This window comes from Cibotium barometz, chromosome 50 (assembly GCF_041138505.1).
Source record: "Cibotium barometz isolate CiBa-2024 chromosome 50, ASM4113850v1, whole genome shotgun sequence".
NCBI classification, from domain to species: domain Eukaryota; kingdom Viridiplantae; phylum Streptophyta; class Polypodiopsida; order Cyatheales; family Cibotiaceae; genus Cibotium; species Cibotium barometz.
Genome location: NC_141095.1, coordinates 5,993,410 through 6,017,948, shown reverse-complemented (window position 1 = coordinate 6,017,948; position 24,539 = coordinate 5,993,410). Strand labels below are relative to the sequence as shown.

The window sequence follows — 24,539 nt, the reverse complement described above, 5'->3', positions numbered from 1 at the left end:
GAGCCCCGGCTCCAACAGGACACCTCACAAAGAGCCATCACAGATTTCTTTGTGGTACACACATCCACATCGGAATCCACGGCCCACAACAATTCCTCTACTACGACATCAGAACCCACCACTTGTACCCATGTTGCAGCTCCATGCCCCAGAGGAGTTCTTAGTGAGAGAGCTCGATCCATTTTGCGAGCCAGACGCCCCTGACCCAAAGCATCAGCACCCTCCACCACACAGAGACGGATTCGTGAGGTTCTCCACCGACATGAAACGCTCCCATCACAGAGGCCGGACATTCACCCCACCATTGGATCAGTTCTGGCCGAGGCGGGTATCGTCATTAGCTGATCACAGTATATCTCACACTACGCAGGATCATCTGTTGATCACATGTATTGTCAGATGTTTTCATTTTACTTGTTCTTTTAGTTTTCCATGGTACCATTGTATTACTTTCGGTCTCATAGGCCTTTGGGTCTTCCGTAGACGTTAATATAACTTTCTTTCTTTCTTTCTCCCCCCCAAAAAAAAGGCATAAGCAAATCCCTTAGTTCAGCTAGAGAAAAACAAAGGAGGTAAACAATTTATATTACTGGATAAATACAAAGCAGGTAAACAATTTATATTACTGGATAAATCCTAAAATACAAATCATACATGACTAGGCAATGTTCTAAAATTAAAAGCATTTCATTTTAAGTGCAAAACTTACCCCATACATGGTCCAGTTTGATAAAGGCCTCATTAAGAAAAGGCGAAACAGGAGGCTGAAGAAGCATGTAGAGTATGATATGCAGCACCCATACCACAGATACACATAATCTGCACAAATGCATGAGCAAAGTTGAAGCACCTTCAAAAAGTTGCCAAATGTCAACAGATGCCCTTACCCAAAACCTGATCTGGTAATACTGCAACATGAGACACTCATTGTTGATTTATGTGTGTGCATGCCCGAAGAGCTCAGAACAACACAAATACCTATGTGCATACTCGTCATAGAAATGAAAGTGCTCACCCTATGAATCCCAACACAAAGTTTGCAAGATAGCCTAAGACCGTCAAGGCCCATGATGCATCTGCCTGCACAAGGGACATGGCATGAAAAAGTAAAACAAAAGCAACAACAGATGAGGTTCTTTACAGTGTGACATTTTATTGACAATGCTCGCTACCTTCTCTCCTTGAGGATAGACTTCTTCCAAAGCTTTCACATCATCTTCCAAAAGCAAGAGTTCCTGCACCAGAAATTTTGAAATACCTATATACGTAACTCAAAAGCTCGAGCATCACCAAAATGTGAAATCGGTCCACTTATAGAAATTCAAAACTGTAAACTCGACATGCACAACATTCACAGTCCCTTGTAAAAACCAGGTGGCCAATCCATGGGTGCAAACCACATCACTAACAATGAATAGAAGTGCTTAATGTGTGGATTAGAGAAATATGCATTTTATCAATCCAACCTGCTGAATCATCTTAACATTTTTCCTCCATTTACGGCCTTTCTTGCCGCTTCTCTCTTCTCGTTGAAGGGCCAGTGCCACTTCCCGTACATCTCTTGCACGCTTTCCCAACTCTGTTGCCTCCTGCAAATGGACACCCCTTTGCAATTCTTAGAGAGTAACATCATCATCCATCCATAATAAATACAGCAGCTCTTGATTGAGAATATGGGCTCCCACATGTGGGTGTGCATGCCGTGTGCGTGCGGGTGTGGAAGATGCTTCACAGCATACCATTTAAGAATCCTTGTGATATATGTAAATGCACTGTGGACGCATGCACTTCCATTTGATAAAAACATAAACATGCTACTTGTGGATGTGTGCAAGCCTTCACCTTTATGTACTGGGATCTGGTAATGATAGCCTTTGGACGACGAAGGAAACTAAATATCATGCTCAAAGGTAAGCAAGCTATTCCAACACCGCCAAAAATCTGCAATATAAGTGCTAACATTGGTCAAAATTTTGTTCATGAGACAACAGCTTCTTGGTATATTAAAAGAACATTCTACGTATATCATATTATCATGTCTCGGAACAACCATAGATAGCATACCGAAAAAAGCACTGATCCCACAATAGTGGTCAGAGCCACAACATATTCAGGAAATGATGTTGTGAATGTCCACGTCGCCTTTGAGTTTGGTGCCAGATAAGAATAGCACTATTCCAGACAATCACAAGTCTTCTTAGGCCAAATCACTTAATGTATAGAGTTATCTGGGTAAATACAAAAAAGATATCTTACCACCATTGGGCCTCAATGACCAAAAACTTACTTGATCGCAATCGCAGTTAGCACAAAATGTGTGTTCACTGTTTAACAGTCCCCCAAAACTACCAAAAGTTCTAAATATAGTATTAAATAGATAGTAGTATATGACCAGTAATGTTAGTAATATTCACCAACCCATACATGCCATCTATTCAAAAAGAACTTGCTAGTTTCTATAATGTCTCTACCAGCAGTGTTCACAGTACGAGTGGGTGAAAGCCGCCTCCATACACATCATCTAGTCGATCATGTCAGCAATGGCTTGCTTGTAAGTATTGTCAACTATACCAGCTTTCTTGGCACATCATCAATGTACATTGTAGTTTCATATATGCATGCACACGCGCACGCACCCAAATACACATTGCACAGGTCTAAGATAACATAATTAGAGCATCACCTTTTGCAATGCTTGTTACTAATGGACTGACCAGAACCCCAAACATGAGGGCTTTGTGGGATGTATAAATTAGGTCAAACTAGAAACAAAGCAGAAACAACACCAAGAAGTTTACTTACAGAGATTCTCTCACTAGAACTGGTGCCCAGGCAAGGACGAGAACTAGTCAAGGAAGAAAAATCAGTGGTGAAAGGTGTAGCCACAGACGAAAGGCGCTGGACTGTGAAGTCCACTTTGCCCACTAGACCTACATGAAGACAAGCAATCAAAAAGCTAATCAATAGCAAGGACAAAGCAAATTTATAGTTGCAAATATGAAGTAGCCAATAAGTTCATCAGGTTTCCAAAGGTAAAGCATAATGCTAATCTGAGACCATTGCAGACTATGCAAGGTACATTTGAGTTTTTGTTCTCAAAATTCATAATCAGTAGCCCTGCCAACCGCCCACACTTGCCCAACCTATCCCCCTTCAGCACACTGCCACAACTCAATGGCACAATAGGGGATCCCACATCTTAATTACCATAAACGGAGATTAAATAAGCTTAATCACGTGCTAAAATTGATCTTGCAGGTAGTTGGCACTCTAGCTACGTAAGAGAAAGGGGATTTCAGCTTACCATACAAGATGCCTACAACCAGGCCCACCACCACTGCTGTCACCATAACCCACATAAGTGCACTGCAAACTCTTCGAAATGCAGTCCTGCACAGCCAAAACAACAGTATTCAATGATTACCAGTGAAAGATGCAGCCACCTAAATGCACAGCTAACAAAAGCGCTCAACCTTCATAAATTTGTAATCTGAGAAAAGCTAGACACCAAATTGCCAATAAAGGGAACCAAAATAGTGTGCATAAAACATAAATACATCTCCTAAGATATCCCATGCGGGATATCTTAGGATGATATGTGAGCCTGATGCTCTTTTTACATGGATCAGCCCTAGCATCTCAGCTTTAGCATTTTAGCTTTGTCATTTTCTTTCATTTTAGTACCCATGACAATGTATTCCATTTACATGATGTAATCCTTTTGGTCTCATAGATCATTTTGGCCTTTTGTAGACGTATGTAGAGAGAGATTTGAATCTTTATGTGTAGCCTTCAACTTCCATATCCCAAATGTTTTTCTTGTTGGGTGTTGGACTCACACACTCACACACACAAACCTACACATTAGGGTTAGGTGCAAGGTAGAGAAGCTCACACACAGAAATGAGAGAAAGAAAGAAAGAAAGAAAGAAAGATTTTATTAACGTCTTCCAAAAGACCGAACTCGGCCTATGAGACAAATCGGAGTACATGTATGGGGTATCCTCTGTCATCCCAACAAAATGAAAAAGTACTGAATAAAAAAGCTGAATTTGGGTGTGTAGGGGATGGAGCTCTATTACTAGGAGAATGCAAAGCTATATGCATGGAGTATACAATCATGATATGCAACCTAGCTAGCTCCATCCTGTACCATACTGGGGGTATAAAATGGTATACATCAGTGAAGGGGGTGTCCACAGCTCCCTGAAGAACATGCCTGGGTGTGCTCTGAAGCGAGCCAGTCGCTCCTCACCCTCTCTGTGAAACTGAGCTCTGATCTCTGTCATCTCTCTCTGGTATAGGCGTGGTGTCCGAAAGCCAGGTGTCCTCTGTCTCCTGCGGGCTCTAAGTGTCTCTGCTCTCTGGAGAGTAATTCCCTGCCGTGTAGGGGCTGGGAGGGGTATGGATCTCTGAAAAAATGTAGTAATCTGTGTCTGTCGCCCCCCCTCTGGAGCTGTCTGAGCCTGTAATAATGTCTCTCTGTGGCGCTGTATGTCTAGAATGTATCTCCCCAGTATGCGCTGGTCTGCTGCCTCAAAGATCTGGCGTAGGGAATGTGGCTCTCTGAATAAAATGGGATATCTCTCTCTGATGGCTGTATATGCTCTGCATCTGCATACATAATGCTCCTCACTCTCCACCTCCTCTCTGCACAATCTGCATACCCTCTCCTCTCGGGGGATCCGTGCTGCTCTGCCAGTCTCAATCTCCAATCGGTGTGATGAAACTCTGAGCTGACCAATAGCCACTCGGGAGCCGTGTGGTAAAAAGCCCTCCATGTATCTAGGCCTCTCTATAAATCCATCATCAGTGATACTCATGAAGTGATCTCTGTAGTATAGCATCTTCGGTGGAAGAGGCTGTGTAGGCGATATCCATGTCTCTCGTGTATAGAGCTGCCATAGATCCTGTCTCAATACTCTGTTCCTCTCACTATGAGAGAGACGGATATGTGGTGCATCCCTGTCATACTGGAATGGTGGTAGATGATCCATGTCTAGGCCATGCTGTGAGAACCAATGTGTGACCTGTGCATACCATGATCCTCTGTCTCCTGCCTCAGCCAACTGTCTAGATGCCTGAAAAGCTCTGTATGATAATCTGTCCTGTGGCATCTCTCTGAATCTGTCGAGCAGGCATATAGTCTGAAATATGGCCTCTACCATCATAGGAGGCGCAGCAAACTCTGCTCGGATAATGTCATGAGGTACTGACGGTTTGCTGCGTATCATGCGTGCCATCATGAGGGCCTGTGGTCTCTCTATCTGTGTCCACCAATGGGTAGCAAGGCCTGGCGCCCATACTGCTGCTCCATACATCAATGCCGGTGTGACTAATGTGTCAAATAGCCACCCCTTCGTCCGGGGCTCCTGAAAATGCGCCTGGTGGCACTGTCTCTCTAGCATAGCCAATGCTGCATATCCCCGTGTCAATCTAGCTCTGGCTGCTGAACCCATGGTAAAGCGTGTGGCTGCTGCAGAGAAGGTAACCCCTAGGTACACGTATGATGTCACCACCTCCACCTGGCATCCTGCGAGAGTGAATGTCAGCTGACTCCTGCCCTGTCTCGATGTATGAAAGACCATAACCTTGGTTTTCCCAAGGTTCACAGTAAGACCCCTCTGTGTGCAGAAATCATGGAGTGCATGTAGATGCTGCTGTAGACCACCGGGGGACTCAGACACTAATACAATATCATCAGCATAGAGCATAATATGTACTGAGGTACCTGCTAAATCAACTCCATCTCCGCCTCCCCGTGTAATGAAGTCAGCCACCTCATCAATGTATAACCCAAATAGCGTGGGGGAAAGTGGGCATCCTTGCTTCACACCAATGGTGCTAGCAATAGTCTCGGACATACCTCCCGGACATCTGACTCGCCCAAAAACCTGCTCATATAATGCATATATGCCCCATGTCATATCTGCTGGTATGCCAAGAGACTGCAGGCGCTGAAAGAGCCTCTCTCGTGGTACTGTGTCAAATGCCTTGCGGAAATCCACAAAGCAACAATAGAGCTTTCTCTTCCTCACTCTGGCCTGATCAATCATACATCTCAAAGTGAATACATGGTCAGTGGTAGAGAAAGCTCTCCTGAAGCCTGCCTGCCCTGATGAGCGTAAACCTGCTCGCTCAGCATATAAGCTAAGCTCCTGCTCCAGCACTGCACCATAGAGTTTGGCCAGCACGTGGCCAACCATAACCGTCCTGTAGTTGCTCGGATCCAGCATATCCCCTGTTTTGTGAATCGGCACAATGGTGTGCATCGTCCACTCCGCAGGCAAACCCTCTGCTAGTGCCCTGTTAAACAGGTGTGCAAGAAAAGGAGCCAAAGAATCTACTGCATATATGAGATGCTCACCCTGCAGGCCCATATGGTCGGCGGCCCGTCCATGCTGTAGGCGGCGGATAGCTTCCTGTACCATCGAGTGGGTAAAGAAGCTAGCTGTGGTAGGTCGAGGCTCCTGTGGCTGAGGTATAGGTGGCTGCTGTGGGGCATGGTATAGACCCTCTGCATATGTGTGCCATGTCTGTGGGTCTGCAATAGGTGTCGGGGTCCGGGGCTCTCTGAAGTGCCGCCATGAGACAGGGCTATCTCTACTCATGAAGAAATGAAAGATCTCTAGCTCCTGTATCTCTGCGAAGGCCCGCCTTTTGCGGCGAGTAAGTCTCCTCATCTCTCTCCTCGACTCCTGCTCTGTGATGGCTCCCAAGGCTCTCTGTATGCGGAGTCGTGAGTATAGGGCTCTGCACTCGTCATCATACCATCTGTTCTGGGGCATAGTCCCAGGTCTCGCAGGCTCTCCTGAGTGTACATGATGTGGGAAGCTCTGTAATGCAGCCGTGTGTAGGAGTGATGCGAGCTGGGCTGTAATGGTATCCATAGATGCCAGGGGATCCATGAGTAGGAGCCCATCCTCTACTCTGCCAGTGTATATGTCTGCCATGTCATGTGTGAAGTAGATGGTAGTGTGTGGCGTCGGTATGTGGGGGGCTGGTGATACTGGTGATCCGGCTAGTGAAAATGCCAAGTATGTATGATCTGCCCCAATAGGACGAGGTGGAATGGAGAATGAGGTGACAAGCTGTGATGCCTCCAAAGACCCCATAATGTAGTCTACCACCGTGCCTCCGGTCCGTGTATGACCCCCATGTGGGAAGCATGTCAGCCCTCCTGATCCCGGCCACTGTAGCATCCCGTTATAAATAACGAGACGATGCCTGGCTCCCAACTCTAGTAAGTGGTCCCCATAATGTCCTCTGTCTGGTCCAGTGTCCTCTGATGCCCGACTAGCCCCTATCTCCTCTGGATCCACAGGGTGGAGGATCTCCATGTCATCATAGTCATACACCTCACACTGTCTGCTCTGTGTGTGGGCATTGAAGTCGCCCGTAAGAAATACTTCCCCTAGTGTAGAATAATGCATAATCTCCTCTGACAGACAAGTGTATGGCGAGGCTCCTATCTCCTCCTCCTGTGGCATGTCCTCTGTAATGACATAGGAGGATCCTGATGGAGAAAAGTAACATAGAGCTATGTATATAACCCTGTCCTGTGAGAGCTGTAAGCTGATCCACATGTATCTGGCCTCTGGATCCTGTGCTACCACTCTCAGTCTCCCCTGTAGCTCTCGTCTGAATAGGACTGCTACTCCCCCCGACCCTCTCGAGGTACCCTGGCGTGTGGTCCTCCTGTGTGCCACATCCATATAATATAGAAGTACAAAATATTATATGTTAGAGTGTCCTTTCACACTTGATGTCCAAGGGGAAAAACCACATGGGAAAAAGTGCCCTTGGTTAAGCCCTGTTCACACATAGCACTACCATAAGTGAGCATATAGCTACAAATCCCCCCTGTAGTGGAAGTGTGAACCTGTACAAGGTAGCAGATCACTCTCTGTATGAGAGTAAGCCCAAAGCTTTGCGGAAAGCTTCAAACTTTTCTCGAGGTAAAGCCTTTGTGAATAGATCTGCAATATTATCCTGTGTAGGGCAATAAGATAAACTGATCTCCCCTGCATGTAGCCTCTCTCTGACATAGTGATAATGAATCTCTATGTGCTTGGTACGTGCATGAAATACTGGATTTCGTGCCACGGCCATAGCACTCTGGCTATCAGTGAGAATGGTGGTGGGTGTCTGCTGACACTCACGAAGATCAGCCAATAGTCTCCTCAACCATACACAATCTACTGTAGCTGTAAAGACTGCCCTGTACTCAGCCTCACAAGTAGATGTAGCAACAGTGGGTTGCTTTTTACTCAACCAAGATATGCATGAGCTGCCAAGAAAAAAACAATTCCCACTGGTGGATTGCCTGGTATCATAATCACCAGCCCAATCTAAATCACTGTATGCATAAAGCTGCAAGCTGCCCCCCCTGGGATAGAACAAACCAAGATCCAGGATACCCTTAAGATATCGAAAAATGCGTTTGACTGCTTGCCAATGCTTTGTGCCTGGGCTGTGCATGAATTTGCTCAACAAAGACACCCCAAAAGATATGTCTGGCCTCGTGTTACACAAGTAAATGAGGCATCCCATTGCCTGGCTGTAAATGCCGGCCTCAAAAGGCTCTCCAATATCATGCATAGTAAGCCGTACACCTGGTTCTACCGGAGTAGAAATGGGCTTACATTCATCCATGTGAAACCTTTTTAGCAAACTTTTTATGTACTTAGTTTGTTGCATAACAATGCCATCATCTGTATGCATAAACTGTATGCCGAGATAGTAGTGTAAAGGCCCCAAATCTGACATATCAAATTCAGCTTTCAAATCAGATTTGAAATCTGAAATTTGTGCTTTGCTAGTACCTGTAATGAGCATGTCATCTACATACAAGATGACTATGAGAATATCGGCATCGGTTTTCTTCACATACAATGTGCTTTCAGCTGGACTATTCTCATAACCTTGGCTGGTTAGATGAGCATGTATCTTATCATACCAAGCTCTTGGAGCTTGCTTTAACCCATACAATGCTTTGTGCAACCTGCATACTTTATGTTCCTCACCAGGAACTACAAAACCAATGGGCTGATTTACATATACTTCCTCCTGTAAATCCCCATTTAAGAATGCAGTTTTGATATCCAATTGATGCACTTTCCATCCTTTATGGGCAGCCAATGCAATCACTGATCTTATTGTGGTCATTCTCGAAGTAGGAGCAAAAGTCTCTTCATAATCTATTCCCTTTTTCTGGGAGTAGCCTTTAGCCACAAGTCTTGCTTTGTACCTATCAATAGTACCATCAGACTTTCTTTTGACTTTGTACACCCACTTAGTTCCAATTACATGCTTGCCTTTAGGCAATTCCACAAGATCCCATGTATTGTTCTTCATGATAGAAGAAATTTCAGCTTGCATAGCTTGCAACCAATGCTCATTCTCATGTGCTTCTTCATAAGAAGAAGGCTCTTCTGAATCAAAGAGACCACCCATTGCGAATGCAGACTCCCCACGATGTACATTCAAAGCATGGCTGGAACTAGCCCTTGTTCTACCTGTGAGTGGAGCTGCAAGTTTGCTTTCTTGCAAAGTTTTCAGCAACCATCTTGGCACTGACTTGGCTGTGTCTATGGCTGTTTGCTCTTCCCTGACAAGATCTTCCACTTCTTCCATAGAAGGGGGCTGAATGGCTGGCTGGTCCACATGTTCTACATGTGGATTTTCTTGTGTAGGGGCTGGCTGATTTGAATCCCCCCTAATTGCAATGGGTAAAAGTCCATCAAACATGTCCTGTAAGCCTGTATCATTGCTTTTATACAAGCTGACCACAAAAATGCATTTAATTGCTTTGTCATCAAGCTTTGTTCGGAGTTGTTCTGGCACATGTGCATATGCCAAACACCCAAATGTACGCATATAATCCGCTGTTGGCTTTCGGCTATACCAAGCCTCAAATGGTGTTATGGTTTTCAAAGCTTTTGTTGGACACCTGTTCAACACATGAGTTGCACACATTATAGCTTCCATCCAAAATTTGTGAGGCAACTTTTGTGCTTTCACCATGCATCTTGCCATTTCCATGAGAGATCTATTTTTCCTTTCAGCTACACCATTCTCCTGCGGTGTATAAGGCACAGTACATTGGTGTTTGATGCCCTTTTGAAGCATATAATCCTTCAATGCATTTGACATGTATTCTCCACCTCTATCTGAGCGGAGTGTTTGGACTTTACATGCACACATATTTTCAGCCATTGCTACAAAGTGTCGAAGCATGTAAACACATCTGCTTTCACTTTCAAAGGGTAAGCCCAAGCAAACCTGGAGTAGTCATCAATGAATGTGACAAAGTAAAGATGCCCCCCTATGGATGGTGTCCGCATTGGACCACATACATCACTATGTATGAGCTGTAATTTACTTTCAGCTCTAACAGCTCTATCTTTGGGGAATGGTTTTCGTTGCATCTTTCCCAAAATACACCCCTCACATACATGTCTTGGCGGAGAATCAAGAGGCGGCATATTATCAACCATATGATGCTTCTGCAAAAGCATTAAACTCTGAAAATTTACATGCCCAAAACGAGCATGCCATAGCTCTGCATCATGCATAGCAGGAGTGTGGGCAGCCACTGTATTTACATCATAAGTGCGCTTGTCATAGCTGTCCAGCTTATACAAGCCTTTGTATCGTGTTCCAGAAGTGACTATTTCATAACCCTTTGATGGGTCTTTTACCAAACACTTCCCATCTTCAAATTCAACCTTTAAACCTTGGTTGTTTATGGCTGAGACGGAGAGCAGATTTTTCTTTATTCCTGGAACATACAATACATTTTTCATACATATATTGGCACCATTGGCTGCAATAAGTATGACATTACCAATTCCCTTTACTGGATATGTGGTATGATCTGCACATGATACAGTGCGGCCATTTGAAGCATAAACCAAGTGCTGAAATACATCTTTGCATGAAGTGATGTGGCTCGAAGCACCACTATCAAAATACCATGATGCATTCTGTTTGTCAGATGCAATGCAAGACATATCAGTGTCTGAAGCACCTGGTGTGTCACTAGTGCATGTGACCAAAAAAGTGTACTCTTCCTGGATTACATTAGCTGATTGCTGTGCTTTGTCATCCGAAGAGTCTGCTACTGCATTGCCTGCTTCTTTCTTTTTCTCTTTTGCAATCCGCTTCCTACATTCACTGATGTAGTGTCCAGGCTTATGGCAGTAGTGACATTTGCCCTTCTTTTTGGGCTTGTTTGCATCCCCTTTGTCAGACTTTTCACCACTAGAAGAGGGCTGTCCATGACCAGCCTTGCTAGACTGTTGTCCGCCATGCTTAAAGCTCTTTGCTTTACCTTTATCCTTGGCTGTTAATGCCTTTTCTCCACCACGGTTGCTCGATATGTTTGCTCTTGTTTGCTCTTCCTGCAAGAGTAAACCCACGAGCTCTTCAAAAGTGACGGGATCACCACCTCCTCTCATCGAGAGGTTGAGAGAGGTGTGAAAGCCCAAGTAGGAAGGCGGTAAAGAATGAAGAGTGTTGGTGACCATCTGTCTGTCTGGGATAACCTCATCAATGTTGAGCAATTGTTCCTGCAAATCTTTCACTTTGGTGAGATGATCTGCCATGGAGTCACCCTCATCCATAGAAAGAAGATCCAATTGCCTCTTCAAGTAGGCAACTCTTGCCTCGTTGCGTACCTGATACATTGCTTCCAATGTGTCCCATGCAAGCTTCGATGTCTTGCACGAACGAATGTGCGGAATAATAGTCCTTTTCATTGAAAGGGCTATCAATGACATGGCCTGTGCATCTCTAGAGTCCCATCTCTTCTGCTCTTGTGTGGGAGCAGGATCTACATCAAGAGCTCTTTAAGCACCTCCCCTTTGAGGCGTGGCTGGCTGTATGGTAAGTGGGCGTGTGTCATCACCACACACAATGCCCCAAAGCCCTTTGGCTACCAGCAAATTACAGATCATGAAACTCCAGAGGGAGTAGTTAGATCCATCCAGCTTGTCCTCCTGGGTGAGCACACCAAATACATCTGTAGCATTCTGTGCCATGTCAACAAAATATATCTGCAAGCAAACCAAGCACCAATGTGCACTGCCAGGCAACCAAATGTCCTGTGCAAATGTATGCCTGCAAACCAAAGCAAGTGTAAACCTGCACCAAATTGTCCAATTACACCCAATGTGTATACATACGTGACAAATCGCAGCTGTAATGCCCAATTACATGCTCCAATCTGAAAATCCCCAATTTTTATGCACTCCAATCGCTTCAATGTGCATCTAATTGGCCAATTTTCACAAAAGCCCCAAATTTCTGCAAGTGAAAGAGGTTCAATTGGCTGATTTTGACCTTAATTTCGAAAACCCCCAAATTGCCGGCAAAGCAAAATGCCCAATTTTTATAATCTGTCCTGAAATTGAGAAATCCCCCAATTTGCCTGAATCCACCACCTGCAATCTTTCAAATCTTCCTTGGGTTTTTTTTTTTTTTTTTGCTGAAACAAAGGCACCTGGGCAGCCGGGAAGAGACCTTGTTGAAGGGAGTCGTTTGCAGGTGAAGGCGTTGGAGGGAGTCGATGCAGCTGGAGAGCACACTGAGCTGCACGTGATTCTCCACATATGCACGTGGCAGCTAGCGGAGGCGTGCAGAGCTACAGATGTCGAGGAGGCTTGCAGAGCGTGGGTTTGAGCAAACGTCGGACCAACCAGAGGCGGGCGTGTGCTGGTGTTGGGCAGGCGGGCAGGCGTGCCGTGGTGGGCCAGCACGAATGGCCCGTACGGGCGAGCGCTGGGCGCTGGAGCCGGAGTCGCTGGTGTCGGAACGGGCGGGAGAGGTGTGCAGGTGTTGAGTAGGACAGTTGTCGCTGGAGTCGCTTGTCGGTGAACGAAGGCCACGAGTCAGTCGTGGGCTAGCGCGCGTGGAGGATGGAGCATACGACGAGCACTGCGTAGACGGACGGACGCGGCGTGGACGGAACAGCGACGGGGGCCTAGAACGGCGTAGACGGACGGACGGCAGCGTGGACGGAACAGCGACGGGGGCCTGGAACGGCGTAGACGGATGGACGGCGACGCCGGAGCAGGACCGTGACGGAGCAGAACGGAGCGGGAGGTATGGACCGTGAACGTAGCAGAGACGGCCTGGACGGAACGGCGGGGCGGCACAAGGGTGGGCCGGCGGCTCCTTTGACGGCTCGGGGGCGCACCTGGGCGTTGACGGAATTGGGCGGCGCCAGTGCTGGGTCGCCGGCTGCAGAGGAGGCGCCGCCGCGAGGCTGGGCGGAGGTGGTGGGCTCCCCACTAGCGCCGCCCGTATTTGGCGGCCGGACGGAAGCCACGGACGGACGGACGAAAAACACAGCGTCAACGGAAATTCGCAGTCGACGGGAAAAAACACAGCGTCGATGGAATTTCGCAGCTTTTTCTGCAGATTCACACAAGCACTGCTCGAGGGCAAGCTCCCAGCTCTGATACCAAATGTTGGGTGTTGGACTCACACACTCACACACACAAACCTGCACATAAGGGTTAGGTGCAAGGTAGAGAAGCTCACACACAGAAATGAGAGAGAGAGAGAGAGAGAGAGAGAGAGAGAGAGAGCCAAAAGTGTGGTATCCACAAAATGCAAGTCAACCCTTGCATGTGTGCCACATCCATATAATATAGAAGTACAAAATATTATATGTTAGAGTGTCCTTTCACACTTGATGTCCAAGAGGAAAAACCACATGGGAAAAAGTGCCCTTGGTTAAGCCCTGTTCACACATAGCACTACCATAAGTGAGCATATGCCTACATTTCTTTCTCAAACTCTTCCTTTCCCTCCATTTTCATATTTATGACACTAGATCTTCTCAATCCTAGTATAATTTGTTGATATAGAGACCAATGACGGGTGTGTTGATGCTTTGGTGCCATTTAGTTGGAACAAAAAATTCATCTAGCTTTGGTATGTGAGAAGTAGTTCTTTGATACAACCTCATTGTCCACGGATTTTGGATCTACTAGATGGGGCATGTATATTGGAGTCGGCGGATAGAAAGGGTGGAATTCCTCGGTAGGATTGGGAACTTTGTTGTGTAGGGATTTACTCTCTCTTACTCGGAGGCAAGAGCAGTGTGATTCCGTTCAGAGTAATATTTGGGATTTCCTAGGATTCTTATTTAGACAATTGTCCATGGGTCCTTTGATTGGAATGACGTGCTATTAGTGCTCTTCACAGATTCCTATGTAGGACTCAGCTGTGGTAGTTGTACTCAGAGACTAGTTAGCCATTAATGGCTATGCTCGGTGCCAGTGAGGAGCTACGGGCACAGTGTTCTTTGGGGTATTGACAATTGGGAACTTTGTTGTGCAGGGATTTATTGTCTCTCACATGGAGCAGTGTGATACTGTTCTAAGTAATATTTGGGATTTCCTAGGATTCTTCTCATGTTATTTGGACAATTGTCCATGGGTCCTTTGATTGGAATGGCGAGCTATTAGTGTTCTTCAGAGATCCCTGTGTAGGACTTAGCTATGGTAGCAGTACCTAAGAGACTGGTTAGCCATGTCTGGCTATGCTCGGTACCAGTGAGTAGCTATGGGCACAGTGTTTGTTGGGGAATTGACTTAGTTTGTCTTTTTTTTAGTGTTAAGCTTTTATGGTAGTCCCACAATTGAAGGAGGCCCTAGGGGAATGGCAGATTGATCAAAAACCTTGAAATGAGAGACGAAAGGTTTCTGTCCAATAAAAGCCTCCTCCGGAGTCATCTGAGAAACCGCCTTTGTAGAAGAACAGTTAATGATGTAAACAACAGTGTTCACAGTTTCTCCCGAGAAAGAGAGAGGAACATCATAAGAAAAAAGTATGGTACGGGCCATCTCCTCAACAGTCTGTTCAACCACACCATTTTGCTAAGGAGTGTGACGTGTCGAAAATTAACAGCTTATACCTTTCTCTGAGAAAAAATTATGGAAGGCTTTGGAGATGAATTCTCCTCCATTCTCGGAGTGGATTTGTTGAACCTTCAGTGTGGTCGCAATCTCAATAATCATCAATAGTAAGCACAAAGTACCTGGCCCCTCCTAGGGTAGTAGTCCGCATGGGGCCGCATAGGTCAATATAAATGAGCTCCACAATATGAGAATCCCGATGAGTAGCCTCATGAGAAAAGGTATCTCGGTGTTGCTTGCCATGAAGACAAGCCACACAAGTGGAGTGGGAGGGTTTCAATGATGGAAGACCCTCGACCATCTGCTGAGAAGATAGCAGACAAATATAATTCAAATGTCCGAGCGAGCATGCCACAAATCCATATCCACATGAGCTACCAAGGCATGATAGCTGTTAAGAAGTTGCAGATGAGATTAGGACTCAGTAAAAGAGCTACCAAAATCCTTAAAGTGATAAAGACCACCTTTCTAGGCAAGGTGTTGGTGTCGATGATCATGAGGACCGAATTGTCGAAGTAGACACCATATCCTTTCTCCGCAATCCAAAATACTGCGAGGAGATTGTTAGAGAGCTTGGGAACATGAAGCACATCCCAAATGGTAGAAGGCTGGCCCAGGGAAGAGTTAAGTCCCTCATTACCAACCGAAGAGACCTCCAACTTGGAAGCATCACCAATGGACACTGTCGAAGAGCTGGGACGAATGTCATGAAGAATAGTCCTGTTACGAGTCGTGTGAGTAGTACACCCAATCTATAAGACGTGAGGTGGAAGGAACACGAGAGTTGCTGGGAAGTTCCTCAATATCGATGAAGAAAGTCTCCTTGGTGGAAGAGGATTTTTGAGTTTGGTTGGTGGACGAAGAGGTTTGATTGGGGGATTTCTTAGCATAAGCCCTTCTCTCTTCTTCTTGCGACAATCAGGCTTGAATGTGACCTTTGAGACCACAATAATGACAAGTAAGCTCCTTATGAGTGGGATTGTTGGCAGATTTGTGATCACTTTTGTTGCTCGTAGAAACCTTGGACTGCCATTTGCTTTTGCCCTTAGCTTGAAGAAGGGTCTCAGAAGCACCCCAGCTGGTCTTCTTTCTCATGGCCCTATCTTGAAGCATGCCAACAATGGTATGTAGATCACGAGAAGAACTCTAGATCACAAGAAGAAGTGATATAGCATTACAGAAAGCAGAGAAAGTCTCACGCAATTTGGTGAGGAGACAACTGACAAAGTCCTCGTCAGTAGCTTTGCTTCCCAGAGAGACCAACAGCTTCTGAATGGTTATGAACTCCGTAGAATCCATGATGTTGGCAGTATCAACAATCTTTAGGTTGGAGAGCTAATTCTCCAAGGCTACCTTCAGAGCAGAGTTCTCACAGTGATGCCTCCTCTGGATGGTATCCCACAATTCTTCTACAGTTTCCTCATCATTTGTCAAATCCCCAAGGATCTCCTCGTGATCGTTCCTGGTACACGACTCGAAACCTGCAAACAAACAAACAAACAACAAGGGGGTGCAGGCTTGACTCACCTCCCAACCATGACAGCCGTGGGCAAGCCCACAGACTTGGCTGTCCCCACCGAGCCACGAGCTGAGCTAACTAGGTTGACGTACCGACCAATCTCCTCCTCGCGACGTCCCATACCGCCACGAAGCTACCCTCGCGGGCCTCGAGATTGCTGCCGGCCTCGGCAACATAAAGCAGGTGCACGTCTGCACTAGATCCAGGCTCCAAGACCATAGAGCTCTCACAAACTCGTGAGACTCTCTATATCCCAATAACAAACCTTGGCCACCCTTTTATAGGCTCTTGGTCGATCATCGGCGCCCGCCCGCCCGTTAGTATATCCCTAACTCAGCTCGTCAATCAGCCTGCCTAGCTCCAAGCTTCCCCAGGCCTCGAAACTACTCTTGCGTGCGTGTAGCACACGGTAGATACACACTATGCACATGACATACTCCCCTTCCTCTAAGAGCTCACTCTTGAGCTCACTAAAAAGCCAGGGTAATCTCTCTGAAGAGTAGTCAATGTCTCCCATGTAGCGTCCTCCTCAACACGATCCTTCCACTTGATCTTGTATTCCGTGACAAGCGTATTACGCAATCTTCTTTCATGAAATCCAAGAATCTTTTCAGGTTCGTGCGGAACAAATGTCATGTCCTCGACATATATAATTTCTTGAGGAGTAACTAACTGATCTGTTCCACCCAGTACTTCCTTAAGTCTACTGATATGAAATACAGGATGAACTTTCACATGAGAAGGCAAATCCAATTCATATGCAACTGAACCATTTCGTCGTGTAATACGAAATGGTCCACAATATCTAGGGGATAATTTCGGAGATCGACCTGTCCGTAAGGTCTCGGAATCTTTCGGAACTCGCAAATAGGCTTGGCACTGCTAAATCCTCAATTTGCCCATACACACGTAGTTTTGGGGGAACAACGTATTGTGTGTAGTATACAAAAGTATACAAAAAGATTACCCTTATACACCATCGTTCCTTCAGAGAACTCTCTCGGTGAACGATGTCTATTAGAATAAAACCTGTCTCGGTCTTGAGCACTTCTAATAAGTTCCTTCGCAACTTGTAACATTTCCTGCATATCTTGCAAAAAATTACGTGCTGCATCATGCTAAAGTCCTAGGAATCCAACTGTAACAGGTGATCTAGGTTGAAAACCATACATAAGCATGAAAGGACTAAAAACTGTACTCGTATACTTAGTACTGTTATATGCAAATTCTAACATAGGAAGATAATCCTCCCATGAACTCTGTCTTTTGGATACATATGCTCGAAGCATATCCTCCAAAATCTGATTCACTCGTTCAGTCTGGCCATCAGATTGAGGATGATCAGAGGAACTCAAATTCAAAGTTGTTTCCAACTTCTCAAAAACAACTTTTCAAAAATCACTCGTAAACTTAAGAGTCCCTATCACTGACTATGTCCTGCGGTAACCCGTACAGTCTAAACAATTGCTCGATAAACTGCCGTGCTAATTGCATAGAGGTAATAGTCTTCCGGGTCGGTAAAAATCTAGCCATTTTTGTCAAGCAATCTACCACAACCCAAATAGAATCGTAGCCTTAATGTGTTCTTGGCAATCCGGTAATAAAATCCATGGAAATACTTCCCCATTTATTACCTGGGATTTGCAAAGGATGCAACAACCCAGCCTGTCTAAAGCATTCAGCTTTATTTGCCTGACAAATTTAACACTTGAGAACATAATCTTCTACATACCCTTTCATCTTTGGCCAATAAAAAGTGTCCTGTGTACCCCAGGGTGTCCAGCAGAAGGAGCGTCGTGACACTCCTTAAGAATCTTGGACCTAATGTCCGAGATCTGTGGTACACAAATTTTGTCATTACGGAATAGTAAACCATTCCGAATCATCCACTGGCCTCCTGCAGCCTGAATGGTAGACTGCTCAGTTATTGAGTCTTGGTCAATCAATGAGCTCCCGTCCTGGATCTTCTGCCAAAATGGACCAAAATAACTATCAGTCCTGCAAAGCCCTCTCAATGACTGAAATAAGTCAGTAGAAATCTCGGTGAACGACAAAGTATTCACCTCTCGAATTCGACTAAGCGCATCTGCAACACTATTTATGGACCCTTTCCGATAACGGATCTCAAAATCAAAATCTTGCATTAACTCCGTCCAACCAGCTTTCCTTCCTCTCAAATCATCCGCATCACACACATACTTGATTGACTGTCACTCAATACCACAAACTTGGAGCCATATAAATAATGTCTCCAAACCTTGAGAGCATGAATCACAGCATAAAGCTCCTTCTCAAGGGTTGGCCAACGAGATTGAGTGTCGTCTAGCTATTTAATTTCAAAAGCAACCGGTCTACCATCTTGAAATAAAGCAGCCCCGATAGCATAGTCACTGGCATCAGTTTCAAGAATATAAGGCCGACTAGGATCAAGTAATGCTAAGATAGGTGCTTCCTTGACTTTATCTTTCAAAAGTCTGAAGGCCATATCCAAATCGTTATTCCAAGTGATAGGCTGATTTGATTTACATCCACGACCTTTCAATAAGTCGGTCATCGGTAGTGTGAGCTGAGAGTACTCCCGCACAGATTTCCGAAGAAAAACTACAAAACCGAGAAAAGAACGAAGTTGTTTCACTGTTCGCGGTATAGGCCAGTCCAGAACCTTCTGAATTCGGTCATAGTCAATGCTCAATCCATCTCTAGTGATCTTGTGTCCCAAGTAAATGATATCGGTCATAGGGAACTCACATTTACTTAACTTAGCTTATAGTCGATTCTGTCTTAAAATAGATAAGACAATCGTGAGGTGTCTAACATGATCCTCAAGAGTACAACTATATATCAAAATATCATCCAGGAACACCACCACAAATTTTCCTAAATGTCAATGAAAAAGATCGTTCATCATTTTGCTGGAAAGTGACTGGAGCATTGGTTAACCCAAAAGGGAATACGAGAAACTCGTAATGGCCATACCTAGTTCGAAAGGCGGTTCTTTCGGCATGCCTTTCATGAATACGTATCTGGTGGTAGCCAGTACGTAAATCTATCTTCGTGAAATATTTCGCTCCTGCTAACCGGTCAATCAGGTCATCTGATCGAGGAAGAGGATAACGGTTCTTAGTGGTCAACTTGTTCAATCTCTTGTAATCTATACACATTCTCCAGGTATTGTCCTTCTTTCTCCTAAGCAACACAGGTGCACCCCAAGGTGATTTACTTGGACGGATCTGGCCCATCCTAAAATAATCTTTAAGTTGTTTAGCCAACTCATCTTCCTCAGCTTGGCTCATCCTGTAAGGTGGAATACTGACAGGATGAGCACCAGGGATCAAGTCAATACGATGATCTACGGCCCGTTCAGATGGTAAACCCGATGGCAGTTCCTTAGGAAATACGTCTTGAAACGAATCAAGTATCTTCTGTAATTCTTTGCTTTCAAACACACTTAATTCATTTACATCCATAAAAGGGATGAGAAATGAAGAAAGTGGAATCAAGACACAATGGAAAGCGGTATACAAAGAAGAATCCATTATATTTCCAAAATCAATTGTATTTACAAGAGGTCCTTGAGAGGGATGAATACAATCACCTAAAAGACTATACTTGGTGTCCCTATGCTGAAAAGAAAAAAATATAACTAGACCAATCTATCTGGACTTGAAGAGTCTTAAACCACTCAATCCCTAATAACAAGTCTACATTTTCTAGGTGCATAACATAGCATTCTAGAGTGTCTTTGTAGTCCTCAATCTGGATTGGAAGCATCTCCACCTTTCGATCCCATACTTGCCTTCCCGCAGGTAGGCATTACTCATAGGTATGATCGCTGGGTGTCGTATCAAGACTCAGTTTCTGCACAAGTTTGTAGTTAACAAAGTTGTGTGAGCTGCTAGGGTCTAGAAGAATGTGAATCTTATGGCCATTCACTTCTCCATAAACTCGGAGAAGATCATGCAAGCCAAATACTTTAGAATTGAACAGACAATCTGAACAAGTACTAGGGCGAGAAAGTACAGTAATTGACGTACATGTCAAAGACAACTGGTTAGCTGCCTTTGGCTTGGGTCCTGCGTTTGTCTTTGCACCCTTTTGCTTCGGGCACTCGTTACGCATGTGTCCTTTTTCTTCGTAGATAAAACGCCGTCCTTCCTTCTTGAGCTTTAAAGCCCTAAGGAGTCGTTTGTTCTTCGCTGGTGTCGAACTTGAATTCTTCGAAGGTTGTTCCGAAGACTTTCCTTCAGTCGTGTTAGCCATAGGTGCGGAGAACTTTCTTTTATGCTTGTTCCCCTGCTCGGTAACGGGTTTCGACTTGGAAGAGACCATTGTATCATCATAGATACGAGCTGAATGAATGGCTTCGTCCAATGTTTTGCATTTGTTATTTTTAACCTGTAAACGATATGAGTCTGGTAAACCAACTACGAAGAACCCCAAAAGAGTAGTGGGATCCATCTTTGTAGCTTTCATCTGCAAGTCCCTCAACTTCTGGAGGTAGACCTCATAAGTGAGGTGCTGCGAGATCATGGTCAAAGCTGAAAACCGGGCACCAACATCATAATCATCCTTTTTCTTGAGGAATTCCTTCTTGAAGACGTCTTCGAATTGTGCCCAAGTCGTTGGCTTAGGGTTGAGTTCCTTCCACCAAAGCAAAGCTTTGTCGGACAGGAAACCTGCTGCTAACTGGATCTTTTTTTCGTCATCATATGGATGAAACTGAAAGTGAACTTGCCACTTATGTAGCCAAGTGTCCACGATCTCCTTGGTGCTCTGCTTTTGCTCGCCCCCGAACGGTTGGGGCCTAAAGCAAAAGCCAATGTATCCATACCCAATAGAGTAGAGAGGGTAGTGGTCAATAGAGCGATGGAGTTCTGCAAAGCTTGCATCTGGGCTGCGGTTTGTGCCTGACGTTCCGACGAAGAAGCTTCGAGAGCTACTTTGAACTCTTGGGAATCTGATTTTGACACATAATCGTCAAAAAGATCGGTATCGGTATCTTCCGTAGCCGACAAGCCTTCGCGTTCCACAAGGGGCTCCAACTCTGATTCTTGGGTCGACATCGTGAAGAGAGTAAGGGGAGAGAAAATTTGATCTTTGCACAATAAAAGTGCGAGTGAACTTGAGAGCTTGAGAGCTTGAAAACTTGAGAGATGTGTGGGAAGAAGCCCACTTAAGGGGGTTTATAAAGATAGCCCCAAAAGCTTAAAATCCCCAAAAGCTATCCTTAGCTTTTGATTTTGTGTTTATATATATATATATATATATATATATATAATATATATATATTCTAAACTCTTTTAAAAAAAACACTTTTAAACCTTGGAGGGGGAGGTTTTTAAACTTTTTAAAAAAAAAGTTAAACTAAAAAAAACGAAAGCCCAAAAAAAACGAGTGCTTTCCTCTTTTTTTTTTCTCTCTCATCCCTCCTGGATTAGCCGCCGGCGTGTTGTCTGCTGACGTCAACCTGCGCTGCCGGAGTTTGCTTTCCATCCGGCGCCTGTGTGCGCACCCCATCCGGCGCATGTGTGCGCACAGGTGGCTTTTGCCAGTCTCGCCTGCCCGCCTGGCCTAGGCACCTACGTAGGCTTGGCCTGGGCACCAGCCCACCTGGCCTAGGCGCTGCATAAGCTTGGCTGCCTGGCTACGTAGGCCTAGGCTCCCGCCAGCCTGCTGGCCACCTGGGTAGGCCTGGCCGCCTGGCCAGATAGCCCTAGGCGCCTGGCCGCCTGTAGCCCATCGCCTGCAACCAGTACATCAGTACCCAGCCAGCAGTACAAACGGCACACACGCGTGCTCTCTCTCTCTCTCACCCGTTCAACGAAAAGCAAACTTGCTTTTTTTTTTCTATTTTCTCTCTCTGCAGTTCATGCGACTGCACAACGAATCATGCCTCTTCTTTGCAAAGCAAACAACCCTACTTAGACTACCACCTCCCATCAACATGGGTTTCTTTGATGAAGAAAAACACATACTAAATCTGAAAACAACAGTATGCACAGAAAAAACAGCAAGCTTTTTAACACATACCTTTCTTCGACCTCATCTTCTCTACCTACCGACTTGCTCGTTCACGAGGTATGCTCTGATACCACTGTCAAATCCCCACGGATCTACTCGTGATCGTTCCTGGTACACGACTCGAACCCTGCAAACAAACAAACAAACAACAAGGGGGTGCAGGCCTGACTCACCTCCCAACCATGACAGCCGTGGGCAAGCCCACAGACTTGGCTGTCCCCACCGAGCCACGAGCTGAGCTAACTAGGTTGACGTACCGACCAATCTCCTCCTCGCAACGTCCCATACCGCCACGAAGCTACCCTCGCGGGCCTCGAGATTGCTGCCGGCCTCGGCTGCATAAAGCAGGTGCACGTCTGCACTAGATCCAGGCTCCAAGACGAGCTCTCACAAACTCGTGAGACTCTCTATATCCCAATAACTAACCTTGGCCACCCTTTTATAGGCTCTTGGCCGGTCATCGGGCGTCCACACTTGGGCGCCCGCCCGTCCATACTTGGGTGCCCGCCCGTTAGTATATCCCTAACTCAGCTCGTCAATCAACCTGCCTAGCTCCAAGCTTCCCCAAGCCTCGAAACTAGTCTTGCGTGTGTGTAGCTTACGGTAGATACACACTGTGCACATGACATCATTGTCATCAAATTGACAAGCAATAGAGGGTTTTATGTTGAAGAATATAAAGGCATGAGCTCTTGAACCTTTGTCAGCCCCAGGCATCAATCTCAGCCTGAGGAGAAGTAGCATCAGGAGAGGCATTAGTACCAGAAACATTACCCCATTGCCGATGATACCGAAGGACAGTCTTCATCTGTAGTGCCCAATCAAGAGAATTGGTAATTTGGTTCCATCTAAGATGGATTCCTTGGGAAGTTGAGGAATGGATGAAGAGATGATAGTCAGTGTAGAAGCCATGGAATCCTCCTCTTGAATTTACAGTAGAAAGGATCTTTTGTCCAGTGATCCATGCCCAAACAATGTTTTGTCTGGCAAAACTTTAATAATGTCTGAACACATTGACTCATAAACCTTATAAGTCACATAAGTGATTAGAATCCCGTGACATTCTTGCTTTGTGACCATCTTTCAGCCTATCAATGGCAGTGAATGCTTCAGCTTACTCCTTTTTCTATGGAAAATCCTTGTCTCACCTTGGTTCCATTTTGTTTGTGGGCTTTGTTGGGGTAAAGGCATTATGCCCACCCTTGTAGTGTGTACAAGCCCATAAGTTATAGTACATAGTACACTTAGTACTTTTAATGTACTAAGTACACTATGTGTACTAGTGCAATATACATGTGTGATAGGGGAGTCACACACTCATACTAATGAGTTGACTTATCCCCACAACTCTCTCTCTCTCTTCTTCTCTCTGTGTATGTCTCCCACATGAAAACCTAACCCTAATTCATTCTCCCATTCAACTGGTATCAGAGCCTGCGTGTACTGTACGGACCTGCATGCTGCATCAGAACTGGTCGCCTGTGTGTGCTGCGTGGGCAGAATCTCGTGTAGGTGCTAAAGCACATGTGAAGCTGCCCTGTGCAGAACAGGGCAAACCAATTCGTAGGAGACAGCTGAGCAAAGCAGCAAGGCGTTGGTGGCCACAAGGCGTAAACCTGGTGATGAAATAGTCGGCTGGCGGAGCTTCGCTCGAGTTGCTGGCGGAAAGAGAAGGTGGCGGCAACATTGAGTCGGCACACTGTGTTCGTTTTTTTTTTTCTCTCTTCGCACGTAGGCGACAAGTGGTGCGAGCGAAGAAGGAGGCTGTCCGTCAACACCTAGTCGACCTGCTGGTTATGGGCCGGTCGAAGGCGTGGTGGTGATCCGCGTGAGTAGGCGAGGTGGAGCCCGTCGCACTGTACTTTGCTGCCCAGCAGCTGCGCGTAGGCAGCCAGCAAACGTGGGCTGCCCAGCCAGCAGCGTGGTCTGCTCAGCTGCTGCCCAGCAGCAGCCACGCTGCCCAACCAGGCAGCACAGAGGGCTGCCCAGCCATCCGTACCTGCACAGCAGCATGCGCATCAGCATCAACACACGTGCAGCACCCTTTTCAGCAGCAGCAGCATCCGATT

The 24,539-nt window shown here is 45.7% G+C and overlaps 1 protein-coding gene across 1 annotated transcript in view; it reads right to left on the bottom strand.

Annotated features, from left to right (window-relative positions):
* The window catches only part of LOC147609763 (LIMR family protein Os06g0128200-like), a 126,347-nt gene that overhangs the window by 46,480 nt on the left and 55,328 nt on the right, over window positions 1-24,539 (bottom strand). Inside the window, exons 2-9 of the mRNA XM_086787332.1 lie at window positions 3,305-3,390; window positions 2,803-2,930; window positions 2,065-2,172; window positions 1,843-1,941; window positions 1,467-1,589; window positions 1,173-1,235; window positions 1,016-1,080; window positions 710-819 (exon numbers count right to left, since the gene is read on the bottom strand). Of these exons, the coding sequence (XP_086643458.1) occupies window positions 710-819; window positions 1,016-1,080; window positions 1,173-1,235; window positions 1,467-1,589; window positions 1,843-1,941; window positions 2,065-2,172; window positions 2,803-2,930; window positions 3,305-3,390 (782 nt within the window). The remainder of the gene's footprint in view (window positions 1-709; window positions 820-1,015; window positions 1,081-1,172; window positions 1,236-1,466; window positions 1,590-1,842; window positions 1,942-2,064; window positions 2,173-2,802; window positions 2,931-3,304; window positions 3,391-24,539) is intronic.